The 17147-nt window shown below is 35.2% G+C and overlaps 1 protein-coding gene across 2 annotated transcripts in view; it reads right to left on the bottom strand.

Moving 5' to 3' along the window:
• Positions 1-3172: 3172 nt before the first annotated feature.
• Positions 3173-17147, bottom strand: part of CCHa2 (neuropeptide CCHamide-2) — a 32998-nt gene continuing 19023 nt past the window's right edge. For both annotated transcript variants that reach the window (XM_035361483.2, XM_035361481.2), the window contains one exon: positions 3173-3473. In XM_035361483.2, the coding sequence (XP_035217374.1) occupies positions 3289-3473 (185 nt within the window). In that variant the 3' untranslated portion in view covers positions 3173-3288. The remainder of the gene's footprint in view (positions 3474-17147) is intronic.

The raw sequence follows: 17147 nt of genomic DNA, 5'->3' as shown, positions 1-17147 counted from the left end.
TTCTTTCTGTAGCATTGCTAACATTGGAAGATGCTCTAGAATTTCTGTAATCCTTCTGTTGTGGATTAACATTGGAATTATTGGCCTGTTGTGAAGAATTTGGGTCGGTTGATTTTCCTTTAGTTTCAAGGGGAGAAAAACTATATTTTTTTATCATGGGCGTACTACTTCGTTTTTTTTTTTTTTTTTTTTTTTTTCAGTTCTGGTTTTAAAGGCTTCGGATACTTAGGACAACTTTCATAGCTTGAGATGGGCTCTGAACCACAGTTAGTTCAGGTACCTGGGTCTTCTTTCTTGTAGTTGCATAAATAAGTTTCGTGTTGTCCGGCACATTTCACGCAGCTAGCTCGATTGTGACTAGAGGATTGATTATGGCCGAAATGCTGCCAACTGCGACATTGTTGCAGTTCTTATTTTCATTTATAGGGTTCTGAATTTATTTTAATCCATCGAATATGAATAATTTTGTAGATTTCTTTACCTTTATCCTTCCATTTAGTTTTAAGAAGAAATAATGGTAAAGGGATACGTTTCTCTTCATATTTTATTAGTTAACGAACTCTGATTACAGGAATTTCTTTTTCGCTCAACTCCAGCTTTATCTCATCAATAGATGAATTAACGTGTAGATTTTTAATCATAGCCTTAATTAGTCTATCTTTGTATAGCGTGTACGGGAGAAAAGTAACACCTTTATCGAGAAAAAAGCTTTGGATTTTGCTATAGTCGTTTGTGTTAAGTGATCATATTTTTAATTCACCACCTCAGAGAAGGCCTTCGAGTTTTCCTACTCCAAGGTCCCTGCAATTATTCCTTAAGTGCAGACCATTTTACTTTGGGTTCTGTAATCACAGAATGAGGGATTTTCTCCATTATTCTGGTTGGTTGCTTAAACTCTCAGTCATTGTCTGCATTTGTGGTACCCATTTCATTATTGACGTGTAAAGGCAAAAACGTGTTGTCTTGAGAAATTTCTGCAACGTCCGGATTGTTATGAACATTCTTGAGTGCATTTTTGGAAATTTCCACTCGTCTTTGGGAGTTGAGACTGAAGGAGCTTGTTATGACAGACAGATGATTTACTTTTGTCTCTAACCGTTCGGCGAATCAACCAACGGCCAACATCAACCAACGGCCTCGAATTTTTAGTGCTGATGCCAAACTAATTATACTAACAGAAACGACACATGAATTAAATTGTTTCCTAATTGATTGCAGTCATTTTCTTCACGACAAGAACGTTAAGACTACCTTACAGAATACACTAACACCCCTTTCCCTGATTTAATGATCTTTACCGTCAATCTTTACGAAACTAGAATTTGAGTTAAGTCATATCTGTAAGTTGCTTAAGTGTACCTTCGAAAGAAATTGCAATATATGTATGTCCAAGTTATGCAGTAGTTTTCACTAACTTTTAAGCCGCCCAGACTGTATAGTGGTTAGGGAAGCTTATTGCGGTACCGAAGTGCCTTATTCGAATCCCAGAGAAGGCATGGATGTTTGTAAATGTATAGTGTCTTTGTACCATGGGGCATTCTAATTATATGGCTGCTAGCCGAAAGTCCTCTCTAGAGGTTGATGGTAGGAAAGGGGGTGGGAGACACTTGGACCCGTCCCCCTGAGGTGCTCTTTATCAAAATTTGGTGCGAAACTGAGCGTATTCGTACTTTCACATGTATGGTGCTCTAGACTCTTGCCAACTACAAGCGCAATCTTGCTGTCCTTGCCACTCTAAATTTCGCGGGTTTGTTCTGATGCTACTGTCAGACAAGTGAAATAAGTCACAACACAACAACACTAACTTTTAAATTTGAATTTTTCAACTTTATATCATACTTTGCCTGTTCTGTTTTAATTTAGAATAGTAAATACTTATATTATAATATCTATGTAATAATATTAATTTATAAATTAACATGAACTGTGAATTGATTCTGTAGATTAATTTTCAAATTAATTAAAATTCTCTTTCATTCATAGTTTTTATTAATGAATATTTTATTTATTTATGTTTGTTCACAGTTTGAAATGACCTCTCACAGAGCTTCAGCACTTCTAATTTAAAATACTAAAGCCTTGAACATGATGGAAGAATTGGACAGACGAGTTGTAATTTGATGCTAAATGGAAAACACGCGTCTCCTTATAATGGATAGAAATGGCTGAAAATTCACAGCTTTTTTTTTTTTTTTTTTTTTTTTTTTAAAATATGTTTGCTCTATATGACATGTTATATATGAATGTTGTATATGCTATATAAGACAGATATGCATTTATTCCACCTGTAGCCAATAACTGAATGATACTGAATGAGAGAGATTTTAAGTTATCGTTTTCGAGGGATTTTTCTCAGAATATTAATGTTCCCCTTCCAAAGAAGTAAAATTTCGTTATGGAAAACATTATGATTTACCACTTATTTCCGGGAATGCAAATATATTAAAAAATACCACTTACTGTAAATTTACCACTTATTTCCGTGAATGCAAATATATTAAATGCACGACATTTGATATTGCATTCACTTTTCAAACTGCCAGAACCTTTAAAGAGAACTCAGCAGAACTTGAAGCAAAAGTTACGGTGCACTCAGATAGGAAATTTAAATATTCCTGTTTGAATGTATAAGCCCCATAGACGCAAAACTCAGTCCTAACCATAAGAATGAGTTCAAATCGTAGACAAATTAAATTACGTATCTTAGACTCTTAGATTACCAATTTAAATGCCAGAGGGTAAGTTAGGTACAGAATAATTTTAATTTATTCTAATTAAACCACAAATTTCAACTTTCGTGAAAAAAAAAAAAAAAAAAAAAAAAAAAAAAAACTATTGCTATTTTCGCTTAGCGAAAACATTCTTACGTCGTTAAGGGAGCTTTCTACATCTCAGTGAAGCATGCAGTTTTAAAATTAAGGGGCAGAAAAGAGGTGGGGTTTGTTTGCTTCAGAAGAAAGCAGGGAAGTTACCTTTATTCGAAAAGTATCCTACGGTTTTATTCATTCACTATGTGGTAAATTTTACTGCTTTCTCATTACTTACAGTATGAATACTGATAAAAAATATCAGTATTCAATAGTCACAATCAATATCAATCAGTAAGTACAATATGAATGACTGTAAGAATTTTTGATCAAACCTATTCAGCAAATGAAAGTGAAAAGCAACGGATGCAGAGCAGGAAATTTTATTTTCAATTTATTGCCTCTTTATTTTCATAAAAAGTATTTTTATTCATTGCCTCAGAAACTCCGTATTTTATGTTTTACACAATGTATTATTAATTTATTCATTTTTGTTTACTGTTTTGTCCTCCAGCACTTTCAAGTCGGTGAAACTTCTTAATATGTCGTAAGTATCTCGTTCTGGCAATCTGTAGTCATAAAGAGGATATTGGTCCCTCCCCTTCAGGGCTTGCTGGAGAAGCAATTGTAGTGCAGAAAGTTGCTCATTGTTTCTTTTCCCGTGCCCTGAAAGAAGATATATTTGAAATTATTTAAATATTCAACAAGGTATGTGCATGATATCAATCACTAGAATATAATTTTATAAAATTATTGAAATCCCAAAATTTATGTGAGCTTATCTATTAAATTACTTATGATCAAGGATTTCAATATACAATTGCAAATTCTGAATTGTTATGCAAAAGCCTAGTCATAGAAACTAACATGCAGCCACAGATGTCACAAATTTTGTTCGAAACTCAATGATTTAAAATGTTATCTTATGTTTTGATTTGGCAGCGGAAAGTCATTGAAAAGTGAAGATTTGATTGTGCGACCTGCTTTGGTACTGGATGAACCAGCGGCGAATCATCTTACTGATTTTTCTCATTCAATTAGGAGAAAAAGCAACAATAGCTATAGCAACAATAGATATCCTCTACATTCACATTTCGCCATCTTCCCTACAAGAGCTATATAGGTTAGTTTATGGAGATGGGAGTATGAGGTCGTAGTATATATTAGCTTGGATAACTCTGCTTCATGTTCCTTGTAATTATTGTATGTAACAACTTACTTAATATTCCATACTCGGCATCGGTGGATCTTGATATGTTGTATTATCAAGTAAAGACACTTTCCTTTAACTAAAGCTATTTAATGAAGAGAAGACTATGTACAAATATTATATACAGATTACAGGATATCTAAGTTTATACCACTCTCAACCACTCTCATCAAACTCTCAACTCTCTCGGGTGAAAACTCTTAATTAGCTAAACATGCGGGCGGCGCAGCGCCCTCTATCTCTTTTTTCTACATCACTCCCCACCTGTACTCTTTAATAAGAGTACACAAACTTACCTAGATAACAATATTAACATTAATTAATAATGGATTAATACTAAATAGTATGACATGTATAAATGAATAATTTCAAAGAATAATCTATACTAGTATATATCAAAGCCACAAATGAACATAATAATTAATAATATAATAATAAAAACTCAATAACATCAAAAATTCTAAATTAAATCCCGAAAGGATATAACATTTGGATCGATCTTCTGAATTGTCCTTTGGGCGTTCGAACGAGGCACGCTCGAACATGTCTATCTCTTCCTATAATCACGTTTTCAATTACACCCATGTCCCAAAGTAGTTTGGAGTGTTTTGGTCCTTCTACCAACACAACGTCTCCACTCTTAAGGTTCCGCTCAGTTTTAGGATTAGCAAAGTTATGCGCATTTCTGAGATGGAGTAAATATTGCTCTTTCCACTTGATCCATGTTAATTTTAAGAGCCTAGATTGGTAAAGCTTCCTCCTAGTTAAAGTCTCTTTGTCTGACACCTTGTTAAAAATTTCCAAGAAATGCTCGGGAAAGTTAAATGTATTACGCCCTGGCAATAAAAACTGTGAAGGTGTGAGCCGGTGAGGTTCACCCAACTCGTTGCTCTCGTATGTTAAAGGTCTATTATTTAACACACACTCGAGTTCAGTTAATATTGTAGAGAGCTCTTCGAAAATCAATAATGCTCTCCCTAAGATTTTCATCAGAGGTTCCTTGATGCTTCTCATCAGACGCTCCCAGAACCCTCCCCACTATGGGGGAACGCTCAGGTATGAATTTGGTTCCAGACTATTTGGATGTCAAGAAATCTCTTACACTTGGCTCTGCTCTGATTCTTTGAAATCCCTTAAGTATTTCACATGTGCTGCGGAAATTCTTGGCATTATCTGAATAAATCACTTTGCAGCTCCCTCTTCTTGCTGAAAAACATCGTAATGAAAAAATGAAACTTTTTGCTGACATATCTGAAACCACCTCAATGTGTACAGCGCGAGTGACGGCGCATGTAAATAAGGCTATGTACACATTTTTGTGGATATCTGCTTTTTCTCTAATAGTAACCGCTCCCGTTAAGTCTATGCCTACAACTGTGAAAGGATTACTTTGGACTACACGATCTCTTGATAACTGACCCGTTAATTGTTTAGCGGGCTTCACTGCGAACTTTTTACACACCAGGCAAGCGTTAATAACTTTCTTTACTACTTGTCTTCCTTTAGGTATCCAAAATTTATTCCCGACTTTGGACAATGTTGCCATGACTCCTGAATAGAATACTTTTATGTGTTCACTAAATATCACTAGTTCGGTGAATTTCGTTTTCGTCAGAATAATGGGATGTTTTTCGTCATCTATTAATTCTGCTTGTTCCAAACGACCTCTGACACACAGAATACATTTACTGTCCAAATATGGTGCTAAACTGTAAAGCTTCGAATCTGGTGTTATTAGTTTATTCCTCTCTAGTTGTTGAATATCCGAAAAATAATTCTCTCTCTGGACTTGTTTTATCCAGTACTCCTCAGCTTCTTGGATCTCCAATACAGTAAGAGGACCTTCTTCACAGGTACGTTTTCTTAGCTTGGCGACAAACCGCTTTACCCAAGCTGTAACTTTCAACAATTTTTCCAGACTGTTTTGAGTATCAGTTTCTACTTTAAACTTCTGCTCAGGCCATAGATCTTCAGAATCTTTCAACCATGATAGACCATGCCACCAATTATTATACTTCACCAATGCATTTGCTGTTTCACCAAGTTAATTTCAGTTAATTTATCTGCTGGGTTTTCCGACCCTGGACAATATTTCCACTTATCAGGCGAAGTACAGTCTTGTATTTCTGCAACTCTATTCGACACGAACTGCTTCCACTCACGCTCTGACCACTTTATCCACCACAAGCAAATTTCTGAATCCGTCCACAGAACTAACCTATTTATCAAATCCTGAAACATTTTCAATAAATATTTCCCTAACCTAGCTGCAACTACAGCCCCCATCAATTCCAACCTAGGGAGGGACAACTTTTTAACGGACCTATCCTACTCTTCGACATTATAAACGACGTACATACCTCTCCTCTCTCATTCTTATATCTAAAATATGACACCGCTCCATATGCCACTACTGACGCATCACTGAAAATATGAATTTCAACAGAATGACCTTTACTTAGAACTTCTGGAAAGTAGTACCTCTCTATTTTCAACGCGTTGTTTAATTCTTCAATTTCAGCGCCCCACTTTATCCATTTGCACCGTAACTCCTTTAGCAACTCTGAATCCCACTCCAAACCTCTCTCCGTTATTTCTTGCATCAGTCTCTTAACTCGCACCACAAATGAAGAAATAAATCCGACTGGGTCAAACACCTTAACTGCTGTGCTTAACACCGGTCTTTTACTATTTCTCAATGATTCCAAACTACTCAACAATGATGTAACTTTTACTATCATACCATCCTCTTCTAAGTTCCACACCAAGCCTAACACTTTCAACTTACTATCTCTCTCAGACCTACTTTCTTCACACAACCCTTTCTGAAGTCACAAGTCATACAGCTCTTTAGAATTAGTGTTTAGCTTTCTCAAATTGAAACTCGCGTCTCTCAAAATAGATAAGTGTCTCTGATGAAAGACTGAAAGCTGATTCTACACTTTCCCCTCCATAACGCAAATCGTCTGCATGCAGTGAGTTATTTAACATCTCGACACAGTTATTGTTTGTTTCCGTGTATTTCTTTAAATGATGTTTGATCGTTGCGCTCAATAAAAACGGTGAACAATTACATCCAAATAATACTCTGTTCATTTGCATAATTTTAAAGTCCTTGTCATTATCAGGATACCAGAAAAATTTTAAATATTGCCTATCTTTCCTTGCTATCCCAATCATCAAAAACGCCTTTTCTATGTCACCGCAGAATCCAATTTAAAAGTTTCGAAAAGCAAGAATGATATCCAAAATATTCGGATATAGGTTTGGGCCTTTTACTAACAAATCGTTTAACGATAGCTTTCCTCTTTCGCAACTGCTGCAATTAAATATCATTCAAACTTGAGTGCTTTTTTTATCTTTACGGACCACTGCTCGGAATGGCATAAAGTACCCCTCTCTTGTATCCTTACACTCTTGAATAATGTTGTTTTGTGTCTGAAATTTAATTATTTCCATAAACGGTTCCCTCACAAAGCTGTTACTTTTTAACTCTTGCCGCACCCTTTCGAACTGCCTTTTCGCTAACCCAAAATTATTTTCCAAATGCTCTGGACTCCTATTTCACAACAACTGAGCCTCATACCTCCCGTCTACATATTTCAAATTCTCTTCAAATTGTTTTCGCTCATCGCCAGCACTCCTCTCCGACGCGCACTCAGAAATTCCTAGACAATTTCCCAAAGCTGACGAATCTGTTCCGATATTTTTAATTCTTCTTCCGAATCGATGTGTATAAGCAAACCGGTTGAGTCTGATCCTGAACTTAGCTTCTTACTCTTTCCCCCCCACTCTACCACTCAACGTCCAACCGAATATGCTTTCGTGCAATACTAACTAGTCTGTTAAACGATGTGTTTTCCCCGTTAAAATGCGGTTCAAATAATCATTCCCAATTAAAATCTGTACCTCTACCACTTCACTATCGCAGCTGTCAGATAAGTCAAATCCTTGTCCGCGTAACTTGCGTATAATTTCTGCAGATGGCCTGGGTAATGCATTGGAACATATGGTTTTTACTTCCAGTGCTTCGATGATTAGAGTGAATTCGGCTTATTTTTTAAAGAAAGTCTTTTCCTTTTAAATTCTCGTATTGGCGGATTCGAAGATGCAAATGTATGAATTCTTAATCTTTCTCTACCAATAGTTGGTAAACTTGCTTTCTGGAAATAGACTGACAAATATAATATCTTTCGGACGCTGAGTCGCATAAAAGCTTAGTGTTAAATGCAGAATTATTTCCGAGTAGTTGGCCTCTCAATGTTTGATAATAAATCATATCATTAGGAATTTGCTTGCTCAGTGTTTCAAGGAAAAGTGAATTAACATTTGTCTGTTTTGCTGCCCTCGCAGTATTTTTTATGGATTTATTTTCTTGCACATTTGCATCACACAGGCTCTCTAAATGCGACACAGATTTGCAAATATTACATTTAACCCATTTCGCCATACAAAACGGTTTTTGTGATCTTTTTTTAAACAGCGCTTGCACTTAAATTGATCGTATAACGCTTTGTGTTTCTCTGAAATACTTAAGTCGCAGTCTTTTGAGAGATGAGATTTAAGACAAAAGTCGCACATATAATTTTCGACTGATGTATTAAGCATCGCCGCTAATACCATTTTCTTTTTAATTAGAGCAACATTCTTACGATAGTTGTCAGTATTTCTTTCGTTTTATTTCGAAAGTATTTGTTGATTAAAACCCAGAGTTAATGACTTTTCGCACGCTTCTACTTCTCTCTTTAGAAACAACAATAAATCTGACTCTGTTGACTCTGTGCCGACCTTTTGCTCCCTACTAAACTGTAACCCTAAATCTTGCGGTATACACTTACATAAAATAGGAAGCAATAGATTGCCATAAGAATTAAAATTAATATCTAATGTCTCTAAACTTCTTGTTTGAACCGTTATTTCATCAAACAGTTTTCTTAAACTGTATACATCACTTGAATGACGTACTGGCTCCAAAGCTAGGAGAACGTTCATATGCGCGCTAACTAATATTTCGTTTTTTCCAAATCTGTCAGTTAAGATTTCGATGGCCTTTTTATAGTTTTCTCCTATTAATGGCAATCCGCTTATAGCCTTTGCACTGAACCGGTGAGTAAAGATCTTAAATAGTTAAATTTCTCAACATCTTGAAGCGTATTGTTTTCGTGAATGGCAGCTTTATACTGAGCCCAAAATTCAGTAAATCTGCATAAATCTCCGCTGAAAGCTTCTAAAGTAGTGCGCGGTAATTTAGTATTATAATTAGTTTTGATTTCCGAAACTTGTCAAGTTGTTCCGATTTTACCCACATTTTGAATATATCTATTGACTTTCGATTTACATCTAATGATTGATTCGCTGTATTCTAAACAATGTTCTACTTCTGTCTCTAATTCCTGAACAGTGCTTTGAGCATTAATAACTTCATCATATTTTAACAAGCTAGTTTCTCTCTCGATTAACACTGAAAGCGATTTCTACAACACTTCTAGATTCGGATTCTCGCTTTGCAATTCCTCTTCCAATTTCCTTATTAATTTTGTTACGCTGGTACGAACCGAACCTCTAATTTTTCTATTTCTCTCTACAGTTTCTTCAAAACTCATTTTCAAAGATAAATTGCATGCAGATAAAATGAAATGACTCACTTTCTGGCCTGATGCTACCAGAAACTTGTTGTATGTAATAACTTACTTAATATTCCATACTCGGCATCGGTGGATCTTGATATGTTATATTATCAAGTAAAGACATTTTCCTTTAACTAAAGCTATTTAATGAAGAGAAGACTATGTACAAATATTCATCAGATTACAAGATATCTGGTTTATACCACTCTCAACCACTCTCATCAAATTCTTAACTCTCTCTGGTGAAGACTCTTAATTAGCTAAACATACGGGCGGCGCAACGCCCTCTATCTCTTTTTTCTACATAATCAAGTGAATATGCCGGAGACATATTCACTTGATTATGTAGAAATCACATCATCTTGTTTTGCTAGTAAATCAGCTAGTGTGTACGAGCCGTATCTTGAATACTACTATAAAATTTACTGTTGAAAATGAACATTTTATACTACTATCCACTTGTTTACTGAAGAATCAGTGTGGTACTTGAATAAGCTTTGGCATCTAGCGTCATCATTTCATCTTGCTCAGTGAATCAGTTACCTAGAATTTAAAATTTTCCAGTTACTCCATTCATTTTCATAGAAAACATATTTTTTCAAACGACCGATGACTTCATAATTTCGCTATGGAAAACTTTATGATTTTCTAAAATTGAAGACTCATTAAACTAAGCTTTTTTAACAGTCTTGAATAGAATAGCAGCAACTTTTAAATCAAATAGAATTCTATAAACTTGTTTTAAATGTAATCAGGAAAGAGCACTTTCATTAATTAAGACATTTGAAGTGAGACTTGAACAGACAGATGAAAATAAACGTGTACTTTATTTCACTGTTTGACATGCAACCCTTTTTCTGAAAATTATAAAAATTATTTGATAAGAAAGATATGATTATAGATATTATAAATACAGTAAACTCTTCCTAAGATGACTATCAGTATTTTAGATTATTTCGATCTTCTGTGGAGGTAGTTCCCTAAGGAGGGCTCCCTATGATTGAATTCATTTATGTTTCAGAAGTATTGGTAACGGTCAGAGGTGGTTTTACAGGAGAAGATTATCGTAAGAGGTTTACTGCATTTTTGACTAGTAGTCTTCCACAATGAAACTAACTTTAAGCCTTATTGTATTTTTATAACTAAATGTACTGTTGAAAAGTACTTATACAGTATATTAAAAAATCCCCTCGCACTTTTGTCTACAAAAGTTTTACTCTAATTTTCACAGTAGAGCAGGAAAAAAGTAGTTAACAGAAACTAAAATAAAGAATAGACGCTTAGAGAGCTTTACGTCCTTAGCAATATTCACTTATCTAAGGTGATAGATGACCCTCTCCAACCTCCAGTTAAGTACCAGGATGCCAGTTAAGTATTAGCATTATGCCTTGCTTGAGGAGTGGACCTAGTATGGCCCTCATCAGGGATTAGAAGACATTTTAAACATAAATTCTTCTTTTCAATGCTCATAGGTATTGTTGCGTGCGTACGGGTTCGTTACGAAATGAATGCACAAGTCCGATGAAAAATGAACAAAAAAAATTATTATTATCACAAAATGCTTAAATTCCCTCAGATAATCGTGCAGTATCACAATATATCACAGTAGTTATCTTCTAACTACTCAAACTTTCAAGAGAACTTAATTCAAAACAGCTAAAGAAAGCTAATCCGCGAATTCGCTACAGTCAACAAGAGCAGTTTTCTAAACAACAAACTAAGTAACTCCTCGAACTGAGAAGTTTTCCTCCTTTCATAAAATTTTAAAATCGCGCGCGAGAATTTTCTAGTACTTTCTCGAAATAAAAAAGAGATATTTATTTATTTAAATGTTAAATGCACGTGCTCTTGTATTTTTAATTTTCCGGCTTAGCTTTCCTTCAATATTCGTCACGCGCTACATTGCACGGAGAATAAAACAATTTAATTTACAATTCAACTAACGTTAATTATTTAAATGCCAAATTCGTAACAGTATCACCCTCAGATTTCATCATTTCATAAAGACTGTCTACTAAATCTCTACATATAATAAAAGGAAGAATCTGTTTGTATGTGTGTTTTTTGTTCGTGCTGCGCGTAAGCTAATTGACCCTTGACTACGAAATTTGATACATAGGGGTGCATCTAGACCAGAACCAGTGCACCTTGAAGCGATTTTATCAAAATTCGAATGAGATTTTTTTATTTTATGTTTTTTGATGAAATCGCATCAGACATAATGGGCATACCAGCAGCAATAGCACGCAGCCAGTGTTGCTGATATATCACTGTTGCCATTGTTGCTAATATCAGAACTGTTGCCATTCGGAGAAATGAGGGCGAAACTTAGCGTTTTAAGAGTTTTTAATTAATACCTCTGATTTTAACTATTTCTTTTTTGAAAAATGTGGACGTCGACCTTTTCCATGACCCAGAAAAGAATTGTAGAAAGTTTGGTGACGATAGCTTTAGTAGTGACTGAGTTATTAGCGAACAAACACACAGACTTTCTCGCTGTGCTTTGTATACTGAACTGCTGACTGTTTTCTCTTGAAAATATGAGACAAAATACTATTAATTATACTTTCCTTTTTCAGAATTTCTTGTTTTTGTGTTTCTTTCATGTTATTTATTACTTATTTTACTGTTTTTAAGATATTCAAAAGTTTTGCCTGATTTCTGTTTAGGAAACAAAGTTTTTAACTTCCTCTATACCATTTGAATTCTTAAGATTTTGCAAGGGGAAGTTGGCTAATTTATTTATTAGGATACTTAATATTTGTATTAATGGAGGATTTATCTATTTATCTTCGACTAATAATTAATTTTGAGTTAGAGGAACTTTTCTGTAGCTCTCCTTTTCATCCACGCTTTTCATTCCAGAATATAAATGAGATAGCGAGCGTTTATTCAGATTCAGGGAGAAAGAAGTGCAATTTAAGCGAAGGTTTCGCGAGTTGAATTTACAGCAAGTTATGCCTGCTTGAAGGCCACGTTGTTACTTTGACTTACTAGTGATTTGGTTCTGTGGCGCTGAGTGCTTCTAGCCATTAATCTTGTTTGCGCTTCTACGAGTCAGAGCCTTCCTGTGCGTTTAAGCTGGCCTGTGAGCTGTTAGGCTGGTTTAATTACATTTAATTTTAGCTCAGCATTATTTGTTTAAGTTAAGCCAGAAGTGTTGGCCTGTGTAAACTCAAGTTGGGTCATTGTTACTTCTTTCTGTTCAAATAAAAGGGCTGTTTACACCCTTCTTCTGATTCTGTCTGTCTACAGTTTAAGACAAGAGGATTATTCTTCTTTAGTCTTTCTAGAGCTAATGAATTTATGCCATCAAAGAGTGTGAGACTCTATGCACTTATTTGTACAATAGCCCACTCATTGGTTAAAAATGAAGCAATATGAATTAAACAACGAAACCTGTAAGAAAATGACAGCAGTATTAAAATTTAAAATTTATGAAAGTTCTTAGCATGGAAATTAAGGAAATTAAAAAAAAATATTTGTTTCTACAACTCAAGTTTTGTGAAACCTTTCATGTTAAGGAATTCAGTTGAAATTTCTGTCAGTATCTTTCAGTTCAGCGAAATTTTATGAGCTTCAATGTCTAATTAATACTACTAGATTTTTTTTAGAAAAGCAGAGAGCGCGACATGTTATAAGAATACAACTTTAGTGACTTCGGTTTCATTTAACTACAGGTCTCATCTCATTAAAAGTTTCATTAAAAGCCTGAAACCATAAGTTTAGTAGTTTATTTTTAAGTACTTATTTCTAACAGCATATTAAAAGTTCTAAAATTCTTCTAAAGATAATTTTAATTAATTCATTAGTTCATTTTTGAATGCTTGTCTCTAAGAGCATACTAGCAATGTGTTCGCTGAACATTGTAGCATGTTAGTAATACATATTGCAACAGTTCAGGAAGAATTAAAAATTTCCTTTTAAAATAAAATTTTCAAAACACCACGAAAAGTGTTTTCTCTGAGTACTTAAGTTTTGTATTGGAAATATATAAGCAAATCTTGCCCTATTTTTCTAAAACTACAAATTTTATAATTACAAAGGACGTGTCGAACAAATTAGCCGTTGCTATATGTTTGTCTCTCAATAACCTATAACGAAATAATATTTAATAGTATTTGTCAACAAAGAATTAACCGAATAGGTAGAAAGCCTGAGAGAATAAGAGAGCAGCAATATATGAGAAACTACTGCCATGAGAAATGGACTATTCAGCCTTATTCATAATTTTTGCAAGAAGAAAAGATATGACGAAAACAATATGTAGTCTCATCTATATTGAACTTAACTAAATTTCATTAGAAAATAGTCAGTGTTAATGTATAATCATTAAAATTACATACTTAAATTCTTTTACATCTGCGATAGATTGAAAGAAGGATTTCGCGAAAGACCTTATAAGTTAAAATGGCTCATATTCACTTTAGATATGAAATAAAAATCATACAAACTCTCACGCAGCCAGCCTATTCGCCAGCATTTTAAATCAGATAGAATTACTAGTGTTCAGCTGTCTTATCCGCTCGATCGGTAATGTAGGCTTTACTTCTGCACTGACTACCAATAAGTATTTGGACACCTATGCAAATGAAGATATCTCCGGTCCTAAGGTACGTCACGGACTCCGCCGGTATATATCGTGTAGGAAACAGCATCGGCTTTAGTCGCATGCAAGATGCCTCGCAGTTCGGAGCTCTCTGATTTCGAGAAAGGTATAATTATCGAGTATCACAAATGGGGCCGATACTTAAGGGACATATCTAGCGATCTGAAGTACCCAAAATCGACAATGGCCTATGTGAATAAGAAGTGGAAGGTGAGCGGTGATTGTCGGAATTTGCCCCGAGTCGGCAGACCGACGAGTGCTGTCCAGAGAAATTCGGAAGAACCGCACCCAACCGATGGCCCTCATCCGCGAAAAGTTTCAACAGGCATCCGGGAGTATTGTTTCAATGAATACCATCCGTAAGGAAGCACATCTGCTTGGTTTTCATGGTCGTGCTGCCGCCCATAAGCCTTTGATCACAAAGTCCAACCGCGCTGCTCGGTTAATGTGGTGCAAAGAACATCGAACTTGGACCGTAGATCAGTGGACAGGGGTTCTTTGGAGTGACGAATCAAGGTTCACCCTTTGCCGTTCGGATGGCATGGTCTGGGTCTGGCGTCTACCTGGAGAACGTCTCCTGCCAGAATGCATTGTGCCAACAGTCAAGTTCGGCGGAGGTGGAATTATGGTCTGGGGGTGTTTCTCCTGGTATGGGCTGGGACCCTTGGTCCCCATTCATGGTAAGCTCAACTCCGATACCTACTGCACTATTTTGTATGACAATGTGCTTCCTACGTTGTGGCAGTTTTACGGGTCGGACACCTGTTATTTTCAGGACGACAATGCCAGTTGTCATGTTTCGAAGTTAACCAAGGCTTGGTATGATGCCGATGGAGTTCATCGAATGGACTGGCCTGCCTAGAGTCTAGACCTGAATCCTATCGAGAACCTTTGGGACGAGTTGCATCGCCGAATTCAGAGGTGCACTACCCGTGCAAAATCGGTGAAGGGATTTCTATGTCTTCTCCAAGCCGAGTGGAAGAAAATATCACTATCTGTCATACAAAGACTTGTGGAAAGTATGCCCCGGAGGGTCCACTCTGTAATTAGCTCTAGTGGAGGCTCTACCAACAATTGATTTTGAATAAAGTTAGTTTTTCTTTTCTATCACAGGTGTCCAAATACTTATTGGTAATCAGTGTATAACTTATACCAATACATTCTCATTGTTGTCAACTGACATCATCATTTTCAAAACTCTTGAAATTAGAGTAAATCTTCAAATTAATAACTTCCTCTGATGTATCAAGTTTGAAAGTAATTTTTTTGAAGAAAAAAAACCATTATTATTTTGTATTTAATTTTTTGTTAGGTACTCCTACAGAAGTCTTGTCTAATTCAGCCTCTTCTGCATAAATCGGTCTGGTGACAGATCGTATTTCTTACGTCTTTCGTCAGTTTATAGATCGTCTTTCATCAGTTTATAGATAAAAAATTATTAAATAAAAAATATTTTTTTGCTTTAATCAGGAAAACAAGGTAATACTATTTTGTTCATCGTCTGTTCCTTTATCTCTGTATTCTCATTACAATTGGAAAATTCTAAATAATTTGCAACTGTTGTGGTTCCTGTGGTTGTATTTCTGTGCCCATATTTCTATGGCTATTTTTCTTAAGGCAAGATATATGACTTTTCGGTGGAAAAGACATTTGTTTGAGATCTTCTTTTACTATTAACTAAATGAATGTGCAGATTATAAATCTTTTATTTACATTTAGGAGGACATGGATTTTGGAACGTGTTCATTTCTTTAAAAGGAAAGTAAAATTTATAGCTGTTCTTTCGTAAAAATTTGCTCTCCAAAATTTTATTTACTATTAATATTAGTTTAATCACTCTAAGTTTAGTATTTGTTTTGGAAGCGGATTTTTTTTCCTTCTTCTTCTTATTTATTATCATTATTTTGTTTATTGATAACTGCAGATTGTTGTCATTGTTGATCTTGTAAGGATCTTAAGTTTTACTAACGTTTATTTTATTTTAAATCTTTACTATCATCTTATTTTCTATTTCTTATTTTCTACTTCCGGCCAGAATTAAAAGCTTTAACTTATTTATGCAAATTTGTCTTGCGAACGCCAAGTACTTAAGTTGTGGCTTTTTGCCAAGCAAGAGGGAGAGGAAGGAGGCCACTTGCCTTAGCAGTTTTACTCGGTTGCTGGTTGCCTTCAAGGCCAGAGGTTTAATCCTCTTGATAATTTTAAACGTATCGTAGTGTTAACACTTCTCTGTACTACACACGGCCTTTCTGTTAATATACGGCCAATCTTCAAGTAGACACTTGTTTATTAATCCAAAGTTAGTTTAGTTAGAATTTAGTTAATATTTTTATATTCTTACGTTCAGACCACAAGTGGTTGGTCTCTGTATTCCGAAGTCCGGAAATCATTGTAAAGAGAGAAAAAATAAAGGGTTTCGTATACCCTTCCTGTGTGTTTTGTCTACTTCCCACATTTATTGAACATAGCTTTAGTAAGCTCCCTGTTCCGAGTCAGGTCATGTAATGTTCCCGAAGCAAGTAAGGAGAAACATTGAACCTGATAATCTTATAGAATTTATTTGGAAAACTTATTTTGCTTTTTATTTTGTTATATTCCCTGTCAAAAGAGTGTTGGGTAATAAAGCACTAAAAGAACATGAAGGCTGTTTGTCTTATGGTGGCCTTCTTGGAAGACATTTTTTTTAACTTACACTTCTAAGTTAAAAATATAAAAGCACACACTCTACTGTATCTAATTAACATAAAACTGAAATCTAGCAGATATTACCACCAGTGCTCAAAGGATTTAATTCCGCTTTGGTCAACCGATGTTTGCTTTTGTTTTTTGTCTGATAGAATTGCCTTCTCACCCAGATGAGATCAAATATTTTTACTGCATTTCATTTTCAGTTC

This window comes from Stegodyphus dumicola, chromosome X2 (genome assembly GCF_044657685.1).
Source record: "Stegodyphus dumicola isolate Sdum_Otavi_A_Nest chromosome X2, ASM4465768v1".
In the NCBI taxonomy this organism is placed as follows: Eukaryota; Metazoa; Arthropoda; class Arachnida; order Araneae; family Eresidae; genus Stegodyphus; species Stegodyphus dumicola.
Note: the sequence above shows the minus strand (reverse complement) of the source record. Positions and strands in the feature narration are given on the sequence as shown.